The following is a 16,216-nucleotide window of genomic DNA, read 5'->3' on the forward strand; positions in this document are numbered from 1 at the left end:
ATGGTGCCAATTCACATGTAATTAGCGTATTTTTGAAATTTAAATTACAAACTACCTATTTATATCCTCAACTACCAACTACTCATATATTTGTCACCAACCACTTGTGTCAGTACCATTGAATAATTTCTCGAAATGCTATCATTAAATCACACATAATGTTTGAAATAGTCCATAATGATCCTCATAGCTTTGTCTTCACATCTTTCTCTGAGCGACGTGGAATAAGAGACTTAGCTCTGTTGTCACTAAGTAGATCGCCCAGTGTCACAAACTTGATACTCCATAGCCATATTGCCCCGCTCACTCGAGTCGGGTGCTACAGGTGTTTTATTCTCCATAAAGGAAATTGAATTACAAATCTTTTGTGGATTTTGCAACTTGCCAACTAGACCAGAAACAGAACCTGTTAAAGCAGCAAAAAGGTTGAGAAAACCAAACATCAAATCCTAAGGTCTCCCATTATCCCCTCAGGCCATGACCAGACTGGTCCAAATGTCGAACTATACATGTTCTCCCTTTTCATTTAAAGAATGGTCATCCAACGCTGGTCCAACAAACTTCCAAGTTAAATTAGAACAAAAACGAGTATGCGAACTTGAAAAGAAATAAAATAATGAACTCCATTCTCTAAAATCATGCAATCACAGTGACTCTCGCAAACCTCAATGGATACAAATAAAGCCTAAAATCAAACCAAGGAACCTCTGCTTTTACTGAATAAAGAGAAACTCAAACTCAACACTCGTCGTATCTATTTTGGTAAACCAGTCAGTCTCCTCAGCTCAAAAAAGAAGACTTCTTTTACTGTAACTAAATATAAACAAATGATTTATAAACAATATACACACACCTCTATTCTGCATTAGCCCTGTACTGCCAGGGTCTGCAAATGATCTATGAAAACTTCCAAGCTCAAATCATCAGTAAATATAACATCTAATCCTTCTGTATACGTTGAATTCTGAGTAACTGATGGATTTAACTTGGCTAGAAGAAACCTAGCCTGACTACCGTGCTGATCACATTTTATCAGTTTGGGTGCTGGAATTCTTTCAGCCACTAATTGCTCTGCATCAAGCTCTGGGGCTTCCAACAGCTTTCTCAGGTTTTCATGGTTTGGATCTTTGTGATAGCCAAGCTTCCTCCACTGAGCAATCTTGGACCCACAGTGAATAACCACATGGAAGTAAGAATCAAAAAGCAATATAGTATCAGGAGAGATCGAGCGAACATCAAGGAGCCGGAATAGGAGGCCCATCAAATGAATATTGAAAAAGTGTAGGTTGGATCATTATAAGAGAACCCACTACACCCTCACGGTTTAGCATCAGCCGGAAGAAAGCAGTCTCATCAGGAGTGGTGTTAAAGACATCAATAAATTGGGACCTTCTCAAATAGAACATGAATTGGGGGTAAAGGGAGAAGTTAGATGACAAATGGAAGGAAGATGGATCTTCCTGAATGTAATCGCCAAACTCAGATGTAAAACGAACAAGTGCATCATCAAGCCACCTGATAACATCTCGGGCATAACAACTCTCTGCACGGTTGATGGCTAGCCTAGCCATGACTACGGCTGCTGCTTCTTGATCAAATCCAGTAGAAACTTCCGATGACTTGCTCCCAACCCATCGTCTTGCAGCAGTTGTCACCCTCCGACGAATTCCCAAGTTCCCGTGCTGATATTTTGTTATAAACTGTATAAAAAATGCTGATCCAGGCTGGGGTTTTCGAGAATCACTCACTTGGAAAAAGAAAGCAATGCATGTTTTATTAGTGAGAGTACCCAACTTCCATATATAAGTACCACCCTCCCCAATTTCATTGTCGCTGACTAAATTATTCTTTTTCCGAAGAGAGAGACAAGGCCCAAGCGCTCCACAAATTTTTACATCTTCTGTTGTCACTATTTCAATGGTTGCGTCAAAATACATCTTCAAATGTCCCTCTTTGTCACGACTGAAAATGTACCGCAAACATTTTCTGAATTGATCAGACTCAAACGACTCCCCTAGCATCATGAATCCACCCGAGAGCTCAACAGGGACTTTTAGCTCTGCTGCTCCAACTTGATCAAGAGAACAAGCAAATAGATCAAGAACAACAGCAGTATCGGATAATCTCTGTGACAAACGCTTGTAGAAGGAGCACGACTTTCTGTAGTATGGCAAATGACCATTTACAATGTCTCTGTGAGTTCTGATGGCTTTACTAAGATCTGCATCTACAATAGTTCCAGGACCCAAAGTTGCAGGCCCAGATGTGAAGACCATGATTCGGGAGCCTGTATTATTAATTAGGCATCCTTCCAAAAGTCCAAGTGCAGCTGATATGGCCGCTCCTGTGCACCTTTGAGGTCGATGGCCTGGCATGACTTCTGATGCATTAGAAATTTCTTCAATTGCAGTGGTTACGTTGAATTCACATTCAGACACAGTTAGCAAAAAACCATGCTTTTGGACTACTGGTATCTTCCCAACATGCTGTTGCTTAGTACAACTAATGCCCAGAAACTGTTGTGTCTGAGGATTTAGTAATGAAAGAAAATAACAAAACATTATAATTTGATTGAAGTAACAAGAATAAAGAAGGACTGACTAGTTCTTAGCATTTACTGGCAGAAAAAAATGGACTACTTATTAATGCAATCAAGCCATTCAATTTTAGCAAAAGATTTCTAGCATTTCAGAATATTAATCAAAAAGCAGATTTATAACAAGAACACTAGAGCTCAGCTCAAGATGGTAAAGTATCTCTAAATAAATGAAATTGAAGCTCAGTTCTTACCTGCTCAGCTGAAAGCTCACGACCGCCATGAAGAACCACAACCCTTGAGCACTCCCCGTACCCAAGATCATGCACCTTAACCATGGAGTTAAATGTAACCAGCCCCACCAAAGTGCTCTCTGGCAACTGCTCCACGACCCGTAACAACTCATTCTTGACAGCACTCAACTCCTCCTCCGCCATACACTCATCCACCACGAACACAAAAGCAGGTCCCGCCCTCCTGACCTCCCCACCGCTACCTCCACCGCCAACCTGCGCCAATGAACCCACCGATCCCATCGCCGACAGAGACCCGGATGAAGAAGAGTACAACCCGGACCAATTAGGAGTAGTGCCATAGAAATTGGAGGTGGAATTGCGAACAATCTCGTACTCCACTGAACTGTAAGTGGGGAAGAGCTCAGCAGGAAGGTTAGTGTCAGTTATGCCGGCGTAGGATCTGGGGAAGGGGTTCCGATTATAGCAAAATGGACAGCACCAGATACGGGACCGGTAGTCAACGCGAGCATAAGGATTCAAAACGGCACCGCATTTGGTACATACGAGGGGTTCGTAGGAGAGCAGCGGAAGCTCCGACAAGTCAGACTGCATCAGTGGCGTGCACATGATGGCAAGAGGGAGTACGAGGGACGTGGTCTCTGTTTTGGTCGTCGGCCATGAGTGCCATGTCCACCGGAGGCCCTCGATCGCCTCCAATTCCACGAAATCCATTCTTAGATTTCGATGATGCCTTCTACTTTACGTGGGGGTTTGAGTAATCAGACATTCTCGATGATTTTATTTAAATTTTTAAAAGTGTTGCTATGACAATTGACAGGGATGTATGCTTCTATGAGGGACAGACCATGGTTAGTGGCAGGTTGAACCAGTATTTCATTGCCACGTATCAAAGTCCTCCCGATTATTGCATTCGTGTGACTGGGTCTGGGCGGTATAGATGTAAATGGACCGGCCCGGTACAGTCCACTAGTGGGCCGAGGCCTGGCACGGGCTGAACCAGACTACGAAATATTAAAATAGAGACCCGGCTTGTTGGCCCGCATACGAAAAAGAGAATTAAAGCGCAAAATGCACACAGAAATCAGAAACAGAAGCTGGTTTTAAATTAATTATTGCTCATTCAAAACTTTCTCAACAACATGGATACGCAGAATTCCCCAGATTTTGGGGGAGGTCAACCTGCATTATAGGGTAAGGAAACAATTCCTTCACACCTCTAAAACTAAATTTTACTTATCGAAAGCCAGGTGTATATGTGGTTGCAACAGAGGAGAACCAGGAATGTTAACAACACTAGCAAGATGGTATCATTTTTAGCAAAACCTCACTCCTTCACCACCACTTACAACCTCACCGATGCGACGAGCCTTGTAAGAACTTTCCTCCAGGATCTGATGGGCTGCCTCCGGGCTCACAACAGCAACCATTCCGATTCCCATGTTGAAAGTTCTCCTCATCTCAGTATCAGTAATTTTTCCCACCTAAATTAAAACCAAAAAACCGGAAGAACAAAAAAATATCAACAAAAACTTCATAGAGGAGATAGAAAAGGAGAAATAAACTGATGGGAAAACAGTTGCAGACATATCTCATGAGAGTTCATTCAAACAGGCTTCCAATTCGAATTCCAAGATAACAAGTCAAATGAACTCTACCTGTTGGATCCATTTGAATACGCCTGGGATTTCCCAAGAGTCGTTATAGATGACAGCACCAAGCCCATTAGGAAAAACACGAGGGATATTGTCTGTAAAACCTCCACCAGTGATGTGGGCTAACCCCTTCACACCTCCCTTTCCGATTAAGTCAAGTACCTTTTTTACCCAAAAAAGAAAAAGATGAAGACTTCAACCAGAATGCAAGATCACTAAGCAAGAATAATAATATTAAATAGGGATTGACGGAGAACCTCTTTCACATAAATGACAGTTGGAGCCATCAAAGCTTTGCCTAATGTTATATTTTCACCAGGCAGTTGATCATTTAGAGAGAGGCCACTTTGAGCCAAAACCCTGTAAAGTTTTTATAATGAATAAGGTTAAGGATTTTGGCACGAGGTTAGAGCAGTCTTAAAGAAAGCAATTGCAGAACCATGTTTTCACGTGGGTGACAACATCATTAGCATGGGCATTAATTAAGCCAATATGGGGGAAAAAAAAGAATTTGTAACATCAGTAACCAACCTCCTCACAAGTGAGAAACCATTGGAGTGCACTCCACTGGATGGCAGACCAATGAGGATGTCACCAGCAACAATGTTTTTCCCGTCAATAACGGCATCCTTCTTAACAATGCCAACCGCAAATCCACTAAGATCATATTCACCATTTGCATAAAAATCTGGCATCTCTGCAGTCTGAAATGTGCAAACACAATAATAGGTGTTAAGCACCACTAGTCTGAGATATAAAGAAGGGGGACATGGTAGAGAACTGGAAAGACCTGAAGCAAACAGAGTAGAGAACAAGAGAAATAAGGAAGCCCCCAATACATACAGTTGGCATCATGTAGAATTAGCATGGAAAAATGGCATAAAGTAGATAACTATGAGAAGTCAAATAAATAGTCTTACAAGAGGATGAACAATTCTTAGCTGCCATTGTATTCAATCAATTAAAATTCAACACCATCAGTAATATATTCAATAGTTTTCTAATCAAATTTCTCTTGGTAGTCAAAACGAGAATACAATATGATAATTTATTCAAATGCATTCATTGACACTAAGCAAGTATAAAGAAAATAAATAAATGAACATACCTCTCCCCCTAAAAGAACACAATCAGATTGTTGGCATCCATCAACAATACCTTTTATAACCTAAAAACGAGAAAAGAATATTAGTGCTCAATCAAAGCATAAATCTTCGATCTATATAACTGAATATCATGCACCTTTTCGGCAAGGTCAACGTCAAGATGGCTAGTAGCAAAGTAATCAAGGAAAAATAAGGGCTTTGCTCCGGAAGTTACAATGTCATTGACACTCATGGCAACCTGAAGCAGAAGCACATAGGCATTTAAGTAGTTAATTACTTAAAAGTTCAAACCAATGCAAGAAACTTAATTACTAACAAGAAGGCATATCTCATCTATATTGAACCTTTTACCAGATCAATACCAATAGTATCATGAATTCCAGTTTCAAATGCAAGCTTAAGTTTTGTACCCACACCATCCGTGCCAGCGACAAGGTACGAATCACCTGTTTAGAAGCATTTCAGAAAACTTAAGCACGAAACCAGTGATAGAGAACAAACCCAATACGATTCCTACATCAAAATTTTCAAACATTTTCCACTTGAAAAAGAAATCCAAACTTTCAACAACAATTCTCTATCTAGCATCAGGCCCCAATTTAAGAAAATTAAAACGAGAAGGGGAAAACAATAGATGATACAGAAGATGAGTAATACCAAAAAGACCCCCAAAGCCTCCAATTCCAGGGGCCATCTTAGCGATTCTCCTCACAAGCTCCGACCCAGCGTCTATATCTACGCCCGCATCCTTATACGTAAGTCCGGTATCCGTACTACTAGACTTAACGGTAAATTTATCGTTACTAGGTTTCGACATCGAAAGTACTACGTGGCTATTGGTAGCTCTCGCAGAGAAGCAATGAAAGGCAGCAGAAATTTGTCTCGTACGTCGAGATTTTCGAACAGAACCTGCAACAACAGCACAACCAGACAGCTCCGAGGCTGTCGAGAAGGTGGTGGTGGCCATGGCAGAGACACCCGAGGGAACGAACTTACAGTGAAGATGTTTAGTATAGTGAAGATTAGGGCTTTGGGGTTTAGCCTTTTAAGTTGAGTTACGGGAGGCTTACGGATCCCAGGTTATGGGCTATGCCTTATTGAACAACCCAAACTGGCCCAAAGTAATGGGCCTGTATTAATTACCAGGCCTGAAAGAAAAAGAACTCTAGGTGGGCCGGTATTAATTCCCCTCCCTGCACCTCCAGTCATTACTTCAAAATCAAATGGCTCCATATTTAGCAAACTGGGCCTCACCACCCCATAATTGGCCCAATAGGTGACCATTAAGTATGGGCCTCAACGAGCTGGATTTCAACCCAGTATCTGCCCAATAAGTGACCAACGAGTTCGGGCCCTAGCAGGCTGGGCTTCAACCGAAAATACTGTTTAATTTTGTTCATGATATTAATTGTACCTCTCAGTAGGATGAACGATTTTTTTATTTTTTTTAAGGAAGGGGATGGGGATGGGGAGGCTCAAACTCGATACCCTTATGAGATATCACATATATGAATATTATCTGATCTATTCGTGACGAATTCTTCCAGAAGATGCAGTTTATATTAATACATGCATACTCGTAAAATATGATTAATTTAATACTATGGTTATATTAATATCATATTTTCTTTTATTGGTCATATATTTTACGAATCATATGATAAACGAAAGTGTACAAGACAAAGGCCATAATGATCACAAAATTAATCAAATAAACAAAATTATACATTTCATCATAGCCAAAAATAATACTTGAGAACAAGAAGCCAATCGAGGGCAAGAAAAATAAAAAAAAATTATATTCCATCACATTTAAAGTATATGAAAGTTGCATTAATCTAAACAATAAACCGTACTAAACCCAATAAATAAAAAAAAATTAAAAGAAAACTATAATTTTTTTTCCTTATTATTTTTAGGCAAATTAAAAGACCAATCTATCACAAAAACCCTAGACTAAATAACTGGGGAAACTAGGCAGAGTATCCCTCTTCAAACGCCTAGCCATCTCTTCAAGACGGTGAGGAGGAACAAAGCCAGTGTTCTTCGTATTGGCAGCCCACCTAGCAACCCTATAAGCCCAAGCATTCGCTTCTGGAAATACAAGACGAACGCCACCACCAATGCACTTATCAAGACTCTTTGCAACAACTCTCACAGAGTCAATAATCTTCTCGCCCACCATACCCGCCATACCCGGATCATAGCGATTATCGTTCATGGCAGTGTTGATGCCATGAATAACTTCTCTCGCGTCGCCTTCGAGAACTATAAAATACTTGTCTTCCATGCTCTTACCGCATTCAATGGCAGCTCTCGCAGCTAAAGCCTCTCCCACGACAGTTGGATCATCTATTGGGAGTTCTGAATCATCTTTTGGGAGTAAATCTGAGAAAACCAAGACTAATTCTCCAACAGAATCCCTGGCTACAACTCCCACTGCCCAAAAGGTTGGAGCGGAAACGACGTCGAAGTTGATTTTGATCCACCCTGGTGGTGGAGGAACCCATGAATTAATGCATCTGCGAATCATACTGTCTTCGATCGATCTTCTGCTAGTTTATGATACTGATTGATATATATATATATATCTTCCGAGTAGTAGAAACTAGAAAGAAAAGGTTGGAAACTTTGAAAAGTCTACTACAATACGCAAAATAATAGGTCTCACAAACTGTATCAGTTCATAGGTAGGATATATAATCCTGACCTGGTTAGGATACGACTCGTTAGAGATCTACTAGAAATCAAATATTCAACTTAGTACTTACCTCCATTAGCCGAATTTAATAGAGGTGTTAAAAAAAATCGATCTGTCAAATCGATTGATTGGTTATTTTTAAAAAAAAAAATTAAAACTTAATGATAATCGTTTGAAATAATCAACCGATTGATCGGTTAAATTCATGGGAAATTGAATGGTTTACACCCTTAGAATTTAGTATGTTCTGATTGTCCATGAATACAATCGATTTGTTATTCTATTGGTAAAAAAAATATATGTTATTTATGTATTTAATTTTAAAAACTGTTTGTATTTTTTTTAAAAAAAACCTCAATAACTGAATGGGAGACAATCACAAAAGTAAATAATTGCATGCTAAATTCCATCTGGGAGGACCTGGGCCCATACAACAGGGCCTTTGCAGTTCGAAGAGATACTTCAGCCCATTAGCCCACCGCCTGTGTGTGCACTGTGCCGTATTGCATTTCGAATAGATACTTGCGCACACGGAAGGCGTATAGTAGGGGGGCCTACTCTTTTGGGTTTCAGTAGCTCCCAGTTTTGAATTTTCTCCAATGTCAATGGTCCACATTTTTTAACGAGTTAACCGCTTGTTATTTAGAAGAAAATTGGGATTTAAGAGGTGATTGGGTTGATAAACGGTTGGATTAGACATATATGTGTCCAATGTTCAATTTCAATGTGCTTGAGCTGTATGCAATGGGAGGTTCGAAGAGGCTGTGGGAACCTTCAAGGAAATGCTAAATGCTCTGCTATTCGACCAGAAAATTGTACATTCAAATCACTTGGACTTGTTCTGATCAAGTGTGGAATTTTCAAGACAGGGTGTAGGCAAGTTGGAAGTTATTACAACGAAAAGGGATCCTCATCATGGTTTGCAGACGTGGATTTCTGCCCCTATCTTCTGTTTGTTGGGCTGGTTGACGAAGAAGAAGATGCCTGACAATGATCTGTAACCCAAAATTGTACCAATTGTTTTGGTAAGTTGTGTCTGCAAAGATTCATAATGTATCAAGCAATGTATAGACTTTGAATAGACTCTTACATATATGGATCCGTTTGGTAGAGTTTATCAACAGTTTATACGCTGTATAGAACCGTAAAATATGAATATATATTATACGTCGTCGTTGTATCCGACCAAACGCCTAAAATGTGCTAAAATACATCAAATTTTGTGATTCCTTACTGATTGTATACAAACGCAATTCAACTACATGAAACGTCAACATTTCAAATTGCAGCAACAATGGCTTCCGTACCGTGCCATGAAAGAACAACGTCCTCAAGCCCCTCCTTTAACTCCCACCACTGATTGTCCTCGAATTCCTCACCACCGCTCCCAACCACCTTCATCTCCACTAACAACAGTGACGGAGCCATCTCCAACACCTCCACCGCCACCACTGCCCTCCCTTTCCCCAACCCCATAGCCCCACGCTTCCCTTCCTTCACTCTATACCCAGATTTCATTCCCACCTCCTTCACCCTCTCCATCACTCTCTCCAACGACTCCCTCGACGTGAACCTCTTTCCTCTACTGTTATTGCTCGTCGCCTCGAACAAGCCCGACAAATCGAGCCCCGACGACAAGGATATTATATCAAAGGCGTTCATGCTAGTGACGATGTTTTCTAGTTTAGTACTAGGCTTGGTTGCTTGATCCATTAAGCCGTCTTCGCTTGGCAGTTGTAGTGATTTCTTGAACCAAGAACTCTGCATTACGGCTTCTATGCTCATTCTTGTATTCGGATTCGGATCTAGTAATTGATAGATTATCGATCGCGCCGGCTTCGATATCCAATTGGGCATTTTGTATTCTCTCCGGTGAACCTTTTTGTACATCAAAGGAAGGTTGTTATCCTTGAAAGGCAAAGATCCTGCAAGTAATACATACAATATGACTCCACAAGACCACGCGTCGGCTTTTTCGCCGGCGTATCCCCGCCGGGCTACAACCTCCGGCGCCGTATACGCCGGCGTACCGCACGCCGTGTGAAGCAATCCGTTCTTGAGCTGCTCAGGCAAAGCCGAGAGACCGAAGTCCGAGACCTTGACATTCCCGTTCTCATCCAGCAACAGATTCTGCGGTTTCAGGTCGCGGTGAGCGACGCCGTTCTGGTGGCAAAAGTGGAGAGCCGAAACGAGCTGCTGGAAGTACATCCGGGCCGATGATTCCTTCAATCGTCCGCTACGGAGGACCTTCGAAAAGAGCTCGCCGCCGGAAGCGAGCTCCATGACGAGGTAGATCTTGGTTTTCGTCGCCATGACCTCGTGGATTTTGAGGATGTTCGGGTGGTGGTGAAGGCGGCGCATGGTGGAGATTTCGCAGGTAATGCGAGACTCCATGGACGGATCCAGTGAGAGGATACTCTTGTCGATTATTTTGATGGCCACCGGAGTGTTATCAGCGATTGAGCGCGCTGAATGAACCTTGGCGAAGCTGCCGCGGCCCAACAGGCGGCCCATCTTGTACTTGTTGAGGAGTATGGAGGAAGATATTGGTGGAGGGGGAGGTGGCGGCGGCGGGGCCCCATCCACCATGGCTGCGTGAGTTGCGAGGTCTGGACGACGCAGAGTGAACCCCCAGACTGCACGGGAACGAGTCTTGTTTTTATAGCTGGAGAGGAGTAGGTCGGTTCCGAGTGCCACAAGATTCCAGGTGTATTCTTTCTTTTAGTTTCCGAAATTGCCCTTTTTGTCTTCTTTTTCGGTCCGTTGGTTGTGCTTTGTTTTTGGTTTTTTCTTCACGAGGCATAATTCATAAAAAAAAATTATGTTAAGACTTTTATTTTTTGCTACAAGAATAATTAATTGCTATGGATTTGGGTGGTGTTTTTTTTTTTTTTTGGGTACGGTGGATTTGGGTTTTGATACTCTCATTTATGATAAAATCGTATTATTTAAATTTTCACGTATTGTTTGAGGAATATTTAAATTCTTTTTGTGCACCAAAAATGTCCCTTTTTTTGGGGACAAATATCATAAATTATTTTAAAAAATATTAGACTAGTTATAATTTTTAGCTCGTAAGATGTTAATTATGGGCTTGGTTTGATAAATAATTTGAAAAACAACATACATGTTATTTTAAATGTGAGCATATATGTTGTATAAAATGTTGTGACTCTTAGGTTTAATTTGTGTTAATAGCATATATGATGTTTAAAATGATGTGAAAAATTATGTACGTGGGTGTTGTGTATTTTTTAATTAAATATCAAATTGTTTCACATTAAAGTAATTTTCAACCAAGGAACATGTTCAATACTTAAAATAAAAGAAAAATCAATTTGTGTTGCCTAGTGTAAAGTACGAGGTTGCTTTCTCTCGTTACGAAATCTGTAGAGGTTTGCGCATAACAATTGGGTTTAGCTTGACGACTGAGAACTCGTCATGTCAACCATTGAAGGTGTTAATGAGAACCCTGATTCATCAAAATGATATACACAATTCTTTATCACTCCATTGGTGGCTCGGGTGTGGAGGTTGTGATACTTGGAAGTTGGAACTCCATGAATAATAGTTAAGTTCAATTATTTTTTACACGTTTTATATATATTAATCGATATGTCATATTCTCATAGCGTCCGTCTTTTACTTGATCTAAAATTTGACTTGTTTTCCAACATGTGTTCTATCAATTATGGTACTTGATTAAATTTCTTCCTACAAATCAAATCAAATTAAAATAAAAATTTATGTTTGTGGTTCAAGAAAAATCATGTTTTACAAAAAAAAAATAATAACTTATGGGATAATGCTTGAGACCCCCAAAAAATGACCCCCAAAAGGTCCCCATTTAATGTAGAGTGTTGGATGTGAAGTGGGTCATACATGTATGTTTTTAATCAATGGTTATTATAATGCCACATAGATTTGGGTGACTTTTGGGGGTGATATTTTGGGGGTGTCTAGCATTGTCCTAATTTATGAGTGTTTGTTGTGTGTCATAAGAAACATAAATGTGTTACGGAATTTTAAGAAAAAAATAGTTCATAAAACAAAGGCCTAAAAAAGAGAAAAATTTCAAGATAATCTCTCTATTGTGGTCAAAAAGCAAGATATATATACACTAATACACATAATATATTTTGAGTGTTTTTCCTTTTGAAACAAAATATTATCTTAGTATGAACAATTTCCTGCCTTATTACAAAACTATTGTGGACACTAACGTAAGATATTGTCCTTGCAAGCCAACATCTTGGACCCTGCCTTTTGGAAAAGAAAAAGAAAAGACAAGCACGTCTTTATGATTATTATGCTTCATAAATCAATTAAATATTTCTTTGGCATATAATGGGAAGGCAATTCCTAGTCGTTTTTTTTTTTAAACGAGTGAGGAAGGATTCGAACTCTAATTATACCATCTTTATCACTCTAACTAGTGACTCGGATAGACAATTCCTAATTGTTGAGGAGTACTAAAAGGACAACTTTCTCACACCAAAATTATATCATGTCTCCATTAAAAAATCTAAATGATGATCTTGAATATTTAAATGAAGAGCAAACAACATTGATTCCTTCATTGTCACTAGATATCCTTAAGGTGGCTACAGAGAAAAACCTAATTAATATTGGTTAGTGCAGCACTTACGTAGTTGGAGGCATTAATTAGTTTACAAGGAAGGCCCAACAGCTTCACCAGATCCGTATGAACAAATACATACCCATATCGCAAAGCCCGTAGTCCAGTTCCACTAACCTTAGGCTACAATGAAGGCCCAAAAGCTTCAGCGGATCCGTATGATGGGCCACATGACTCAGCCCACGCCCATATACACGTCATCAAGATATCCCTCCCTCCGGGCCTCCACGCATTCATGTTATTACTTTTGTATCGCAGTCACAAAGCGAAGCCCACTGCGACTTTCTTTTGTTTTCAAGAGGGGAGAGAGAGAGAGAGAGAGAGAGAGAGAGAGGAGAGGAGAGTGAGAGAAAATTATTCCAGCACTTTCTCGGAGATTTTATCCATCGTCTTAAGTGTCTGGAGAAAATGTCTTCTGTGGGAACATCAAAGGCAATGCTGGAGATCGCCAAGTTCGGGCTGTATGTGAGCGTTCCGATCTTTCTTATGTATACTTTCGCCAACAATACCAAGAATATCCAGAAAATCATGGGAAATGTACTCTCTCGATCTAATATGTTCATATTTTGAAATTTTATTTTCCATAGCGTTATTGATTATCAAATTTTGGTGGAGAACGAAATTAGTATGTTTTTAATAGGTTTTCGAGGTTTACCTGCACTTAGTTTTCTTTAAATATATAGATTTGTTCTGGGATTTTTTTTTTGAATTATAGGTTCTTGTTAGCTGATTTTCTAGATTAATATTGATCTGTTCTTTCTCTATTCTTGGGAGGAAATCGGATAGCTGATGGTTTTGAGATCTTGATGTTTGACGATAGCATCATCAAATTGGAAATTTGATTCTGTGACTGGAATTTTTCATTGCTCTTTGCCAGAAACTTAAAATTAATGCTGTTCAATTGCTCATCATTTTGTTTGGCGCAATAAATTTGCGGAAATTGACACGAGCTTATGCAAAGTAATTGAAGTTCCGCTGCCAATCAAAGAATCTATTACTGCTGCTTACTTGCTGTAAATGTATTGGATGAAGTGATAACTTAATGCTCGTATACCATCATGGTTTTCTTCCTTCAATCTCAATCAGTGGTTTCAGTGTTTTTGTTTTTTTTTTCCCCTGTTTTTATTGCCGTTGTTGCTGTTTTTTTGAAGAATTTTGCGTCTACTATTTATTGCCTGCTTACTTTTGATGGGATATTCACATATTTGACTTCTGTACAATTTTGCCTGGTTAAGTATAGAAGCCAGCCAAAACATAGCGAAGTGACATCGTAATTGCTGTGTAACTAATACAGTGGACAGAAGTGCTTTTGTTAAATAGTCTTTCTTAGCACTTGCTGGATGAAAAAGGTGTTTTGCATCTCTTTGGTTACGTGGCTTGTGTTTTTGCTGTTTCACTGTTGACTATGGTTCGAATGCTTTCAAGCTTGTTGGTTTCTCAGAATTCTTGGCTACTAAATCCCGCTAATCTTGCAAGTTAAATAATTTCTTCATTTAAATGCTCAAGTCTTCATAATTTTCCTTGTTGAATGTAGGTGTCAAAGATTGTGAATAATTGAAACAAGCTTAAGTACTAGTTTCAGCCATATTGGTTTCTTTGAGAGTTAGGTATTAAATGGTATGATAGGGGTTTAGATTGCCCATGTGTGATGCCAAAAATTGTTGGATGCAATGTTAGTTATACGAAAATAATGGGGAATGCACTGAGAAATAGAGAAGAAAAGGATTTTATTTCAACAAAAAGGAAGCACAGGCTTTATTGCACAGAATCTTTGATTGTCAGTGGAACTTCAATTACTTTGCATAAGTTTCTTAATATTATCTTTAATTCCTGAGGTTTTCTTTGGTTACTATTTACTAATTTCTAAATCAGTTCTATTTCCTTTGTGAAGCATTCTTATGTAGTTTATCCTCCGGAGGGACCAAGGCCTCAGTCACCAGAAGAGTTAAGAGAGATGGCACGCAAATTGGCTCAGAAGAAAAACATGAATTAATTCTAAGGGCTGTATGTGACTTACTGACTTTGTGGGGCTTTCAGGTTGTATTCGGAGGTAGTTTTCTCTGTATCCTTCCATAATATGCAGTGTAAAAAGCTTAGATGTATATTCTAAGAATATGATATGTATTTTTAATTTGGATATTGCACATTTATGTTTTACTGTCATATATGTTCACAATTCACATCATGAAAACTGCCTCTACAGACTCCAGCAGCATTGTGGGAGTCTTGCGCATCATGTGTTGTTTTGGGAACATGGAACTCGATTCTTTGTGAATCTAAATGAGTAAATTCTGTTGCTTGGATCTATACACAATTAGTGTATAAACTATAAACATCATTTTTCTAGGGTATATTTCCTGCCTTTTCCCTCTCCTCGGGTTTTTTTTCCCCCTTCATTTGACAAAATGATATGCCCTAATTTTGCCTTGGTCCTAGCTGAGTACTTGTTCCCTGACTTGGGAAGATTACGTAATTAGCATTCATGTTTATCCAGTTTCAACTTTAAAGGCTATTTCTTGCTGAAGTTTAGTGGTATGTGGATCTTCTGCCGGAGATTGAGAAGATGATGACCGAGGACTGCGGTCTTGTCATGTTCATCCGAACTCTGATTATATGCCACAAAGTACTTGAAAACTTCTGGTTGCGCTGAGGAGAGCCAAAAACTGAAGGCATGTGAAAGGATAAATATTACTCTGCAGAGCTATCTTATATGGCCTTATTTTACTGAGATAGCTTTGTTTTCTTTGTATTTCCATAATTCCATCAAAGTTCTGACCATACGTATTTCAGTTTACATATTTTAAGAATTTGAGATGTTTCCACGAACTTCATAACCAATGGCCCACCTCAATGTTTCAGAGTACTTATCAGAAATAACTTTCATGTTCAATGGTATGTACGTTGTGGTCACTAGGTACCATCAACGATCCATGCATGGTTTGTAGTTGTAACGGAGAACGATATCATTTATTATTCAATATGTGTCAAAACTAGAATCGTTCGGTCTGTACGTACAAAAGTTTTTCATCCAACGACGTGGTAAGTTTGGTGAAAACCTAACGCGTGACAACAATGGTTGCTCCCAATGAGAATTATTGAACTTAAGACCTCCCTAATCCATACGACATATGGTTTGAGACCTAGAGAGATTCATCAAAGTTCTATCATCCAAATGGTTCCCAACTAATCCTTTAGACATGTCAAATCTCCCTAAAATGATTAAAACTTGGGTATAAAATTTATCCACCCTTGGTGTTCAGCTGGTGACAGTGGGGAAGGATTAGGGTACCCTGGTAAGTTAAGAGCCAAAAATATCAAGTAGTAG

At 39.5% G+C, this 16,216-nt stretch overlaps 4 protein-coding genes and 1 pseudogene across 5 annotated transcripts; 1 reads left to right on the top strand and 4 right to left on the bottom strand.

The window, feature by feature from the left end:
* Nucleotides 1-601: 601 nt before the first annotated feature.
* Nucleotides 602-3,572, bottom strand: LOC120011816 (annotated as a pseudogene).
* A 302-nt stretch (nt 3,573-3,874) lies between these two features.
* Nucleotides 3,875-6,026, bottom strand: LOC120013318 (phosphoribosylformylglycinamidine cyclo-ligase, chloroplastic/mitochondrial-like). Of its 2 annotated transcripts, none has more exons than XM_038865083.1 (7): nt 5,903-6,026; nt 5,688-5,789; nt 5,554-5,613; nt 4,977-5,149; nt 4,703-4,805; nt 4,449-4,607; nt 3,875-4,274 (listed from the first exon to the last, which is right to left on the bottom strand). In XM_038865083.1, the coding sequence occupies exons 2-7, from the start codon at nt 5,781-5,783 to the stop codon at nt 4,107-4,109; spliced, it is 759 nt and encodes a 252-aa protein (XP_038721011.1). In that variant the 5' UTR covers nt 5,784-5,789; nt 5,903-6,026; the 3' UTR covers nt 3,875-4,106. The 2 variants fall into 2 exon arrangements, with proteins under 2 accessions (XP_038721011.1, XP_038721012.1); XM_038865084.1 differs by having other exon boundaries at nt 5,896-6,002.
* Nucleotides 5,885-6,578, bottom strand: LOC120012652 (phosphoribosylformylglycinamidine cyclo-ligase, chloroplastic/mitochondrial-like). The gene is made up of 2 exons (XM_038864090.1): nt 6,209-6,578; nt 5,885-5,997 (listed from the first exon to the last, which is right to left on the bottom strand). Exons 1-2 carry the CDS (start codon nt 6,516-6,518, stop codon nt 5,885-5,887), a joined length of 423 nt encoding a protein of 140 aa, XP_038720018.1. The 5' UTR covers nt 6,519-6,578.
* Nucleotides 6,579-9,390: 2,812 nt separating this feature from the next.
* LOC120013317 (CBL-interacting serine/threonine-protein kinase 7-like) lies at nt 9,391-10,897 on the bottom strand. Its single transcript, XM_038865082.1, has one exon. It carries the CDS (start codon nt 10,839-10,841, stop codon nt 9,531-9,533), a length of 1,311 nt encoding a protein of 436 aa, XP_038721010.1. The 5' UTR covers nt 10,842-10,897; the 3' UTR covers nt 9,391-9,530.
* Nucleotides 10,898-13,188: 2,291 nt separating this feature from the next.
* On the top strand, nt 13,189-15,197 carry LOC120012282. Its single transcript, XM_038863629.1, has 2 exons — nt 13,189-13,428; nt 14,783-15,197. Exons 1-2 carry the CDS (start codon nt 13,300-13,302, stop codon nt 14,882-14,884), a joined length of 231 nt encoding a protein of 76 aa, XP_038719557.1. The 5' UTR covers nt 13,189-13,299; the 3' UTR covers nt 14,885-15,197.
* The last annotated feature ends 1,019 nt before the right edge of the window (nt 15,198-16,216 follow it).

Source organism: Tripterygium wilfordii, chromosome 13, assembly GCF_013401445.1.
Source record: "Tripterygium wilfordii isolate XIE 37 chromosome 13, ASM1340144v1, whole genome shotgun sequence".
In the NCBI taxonomy this organism is placed as follows: domain Eukaryota; kingdom Viridiplantae; phylum Streptophyta; class Magnoliopsida; order Celastrales; family Celastraceae; genus Tripterygium; species Tripterygium wilfordii.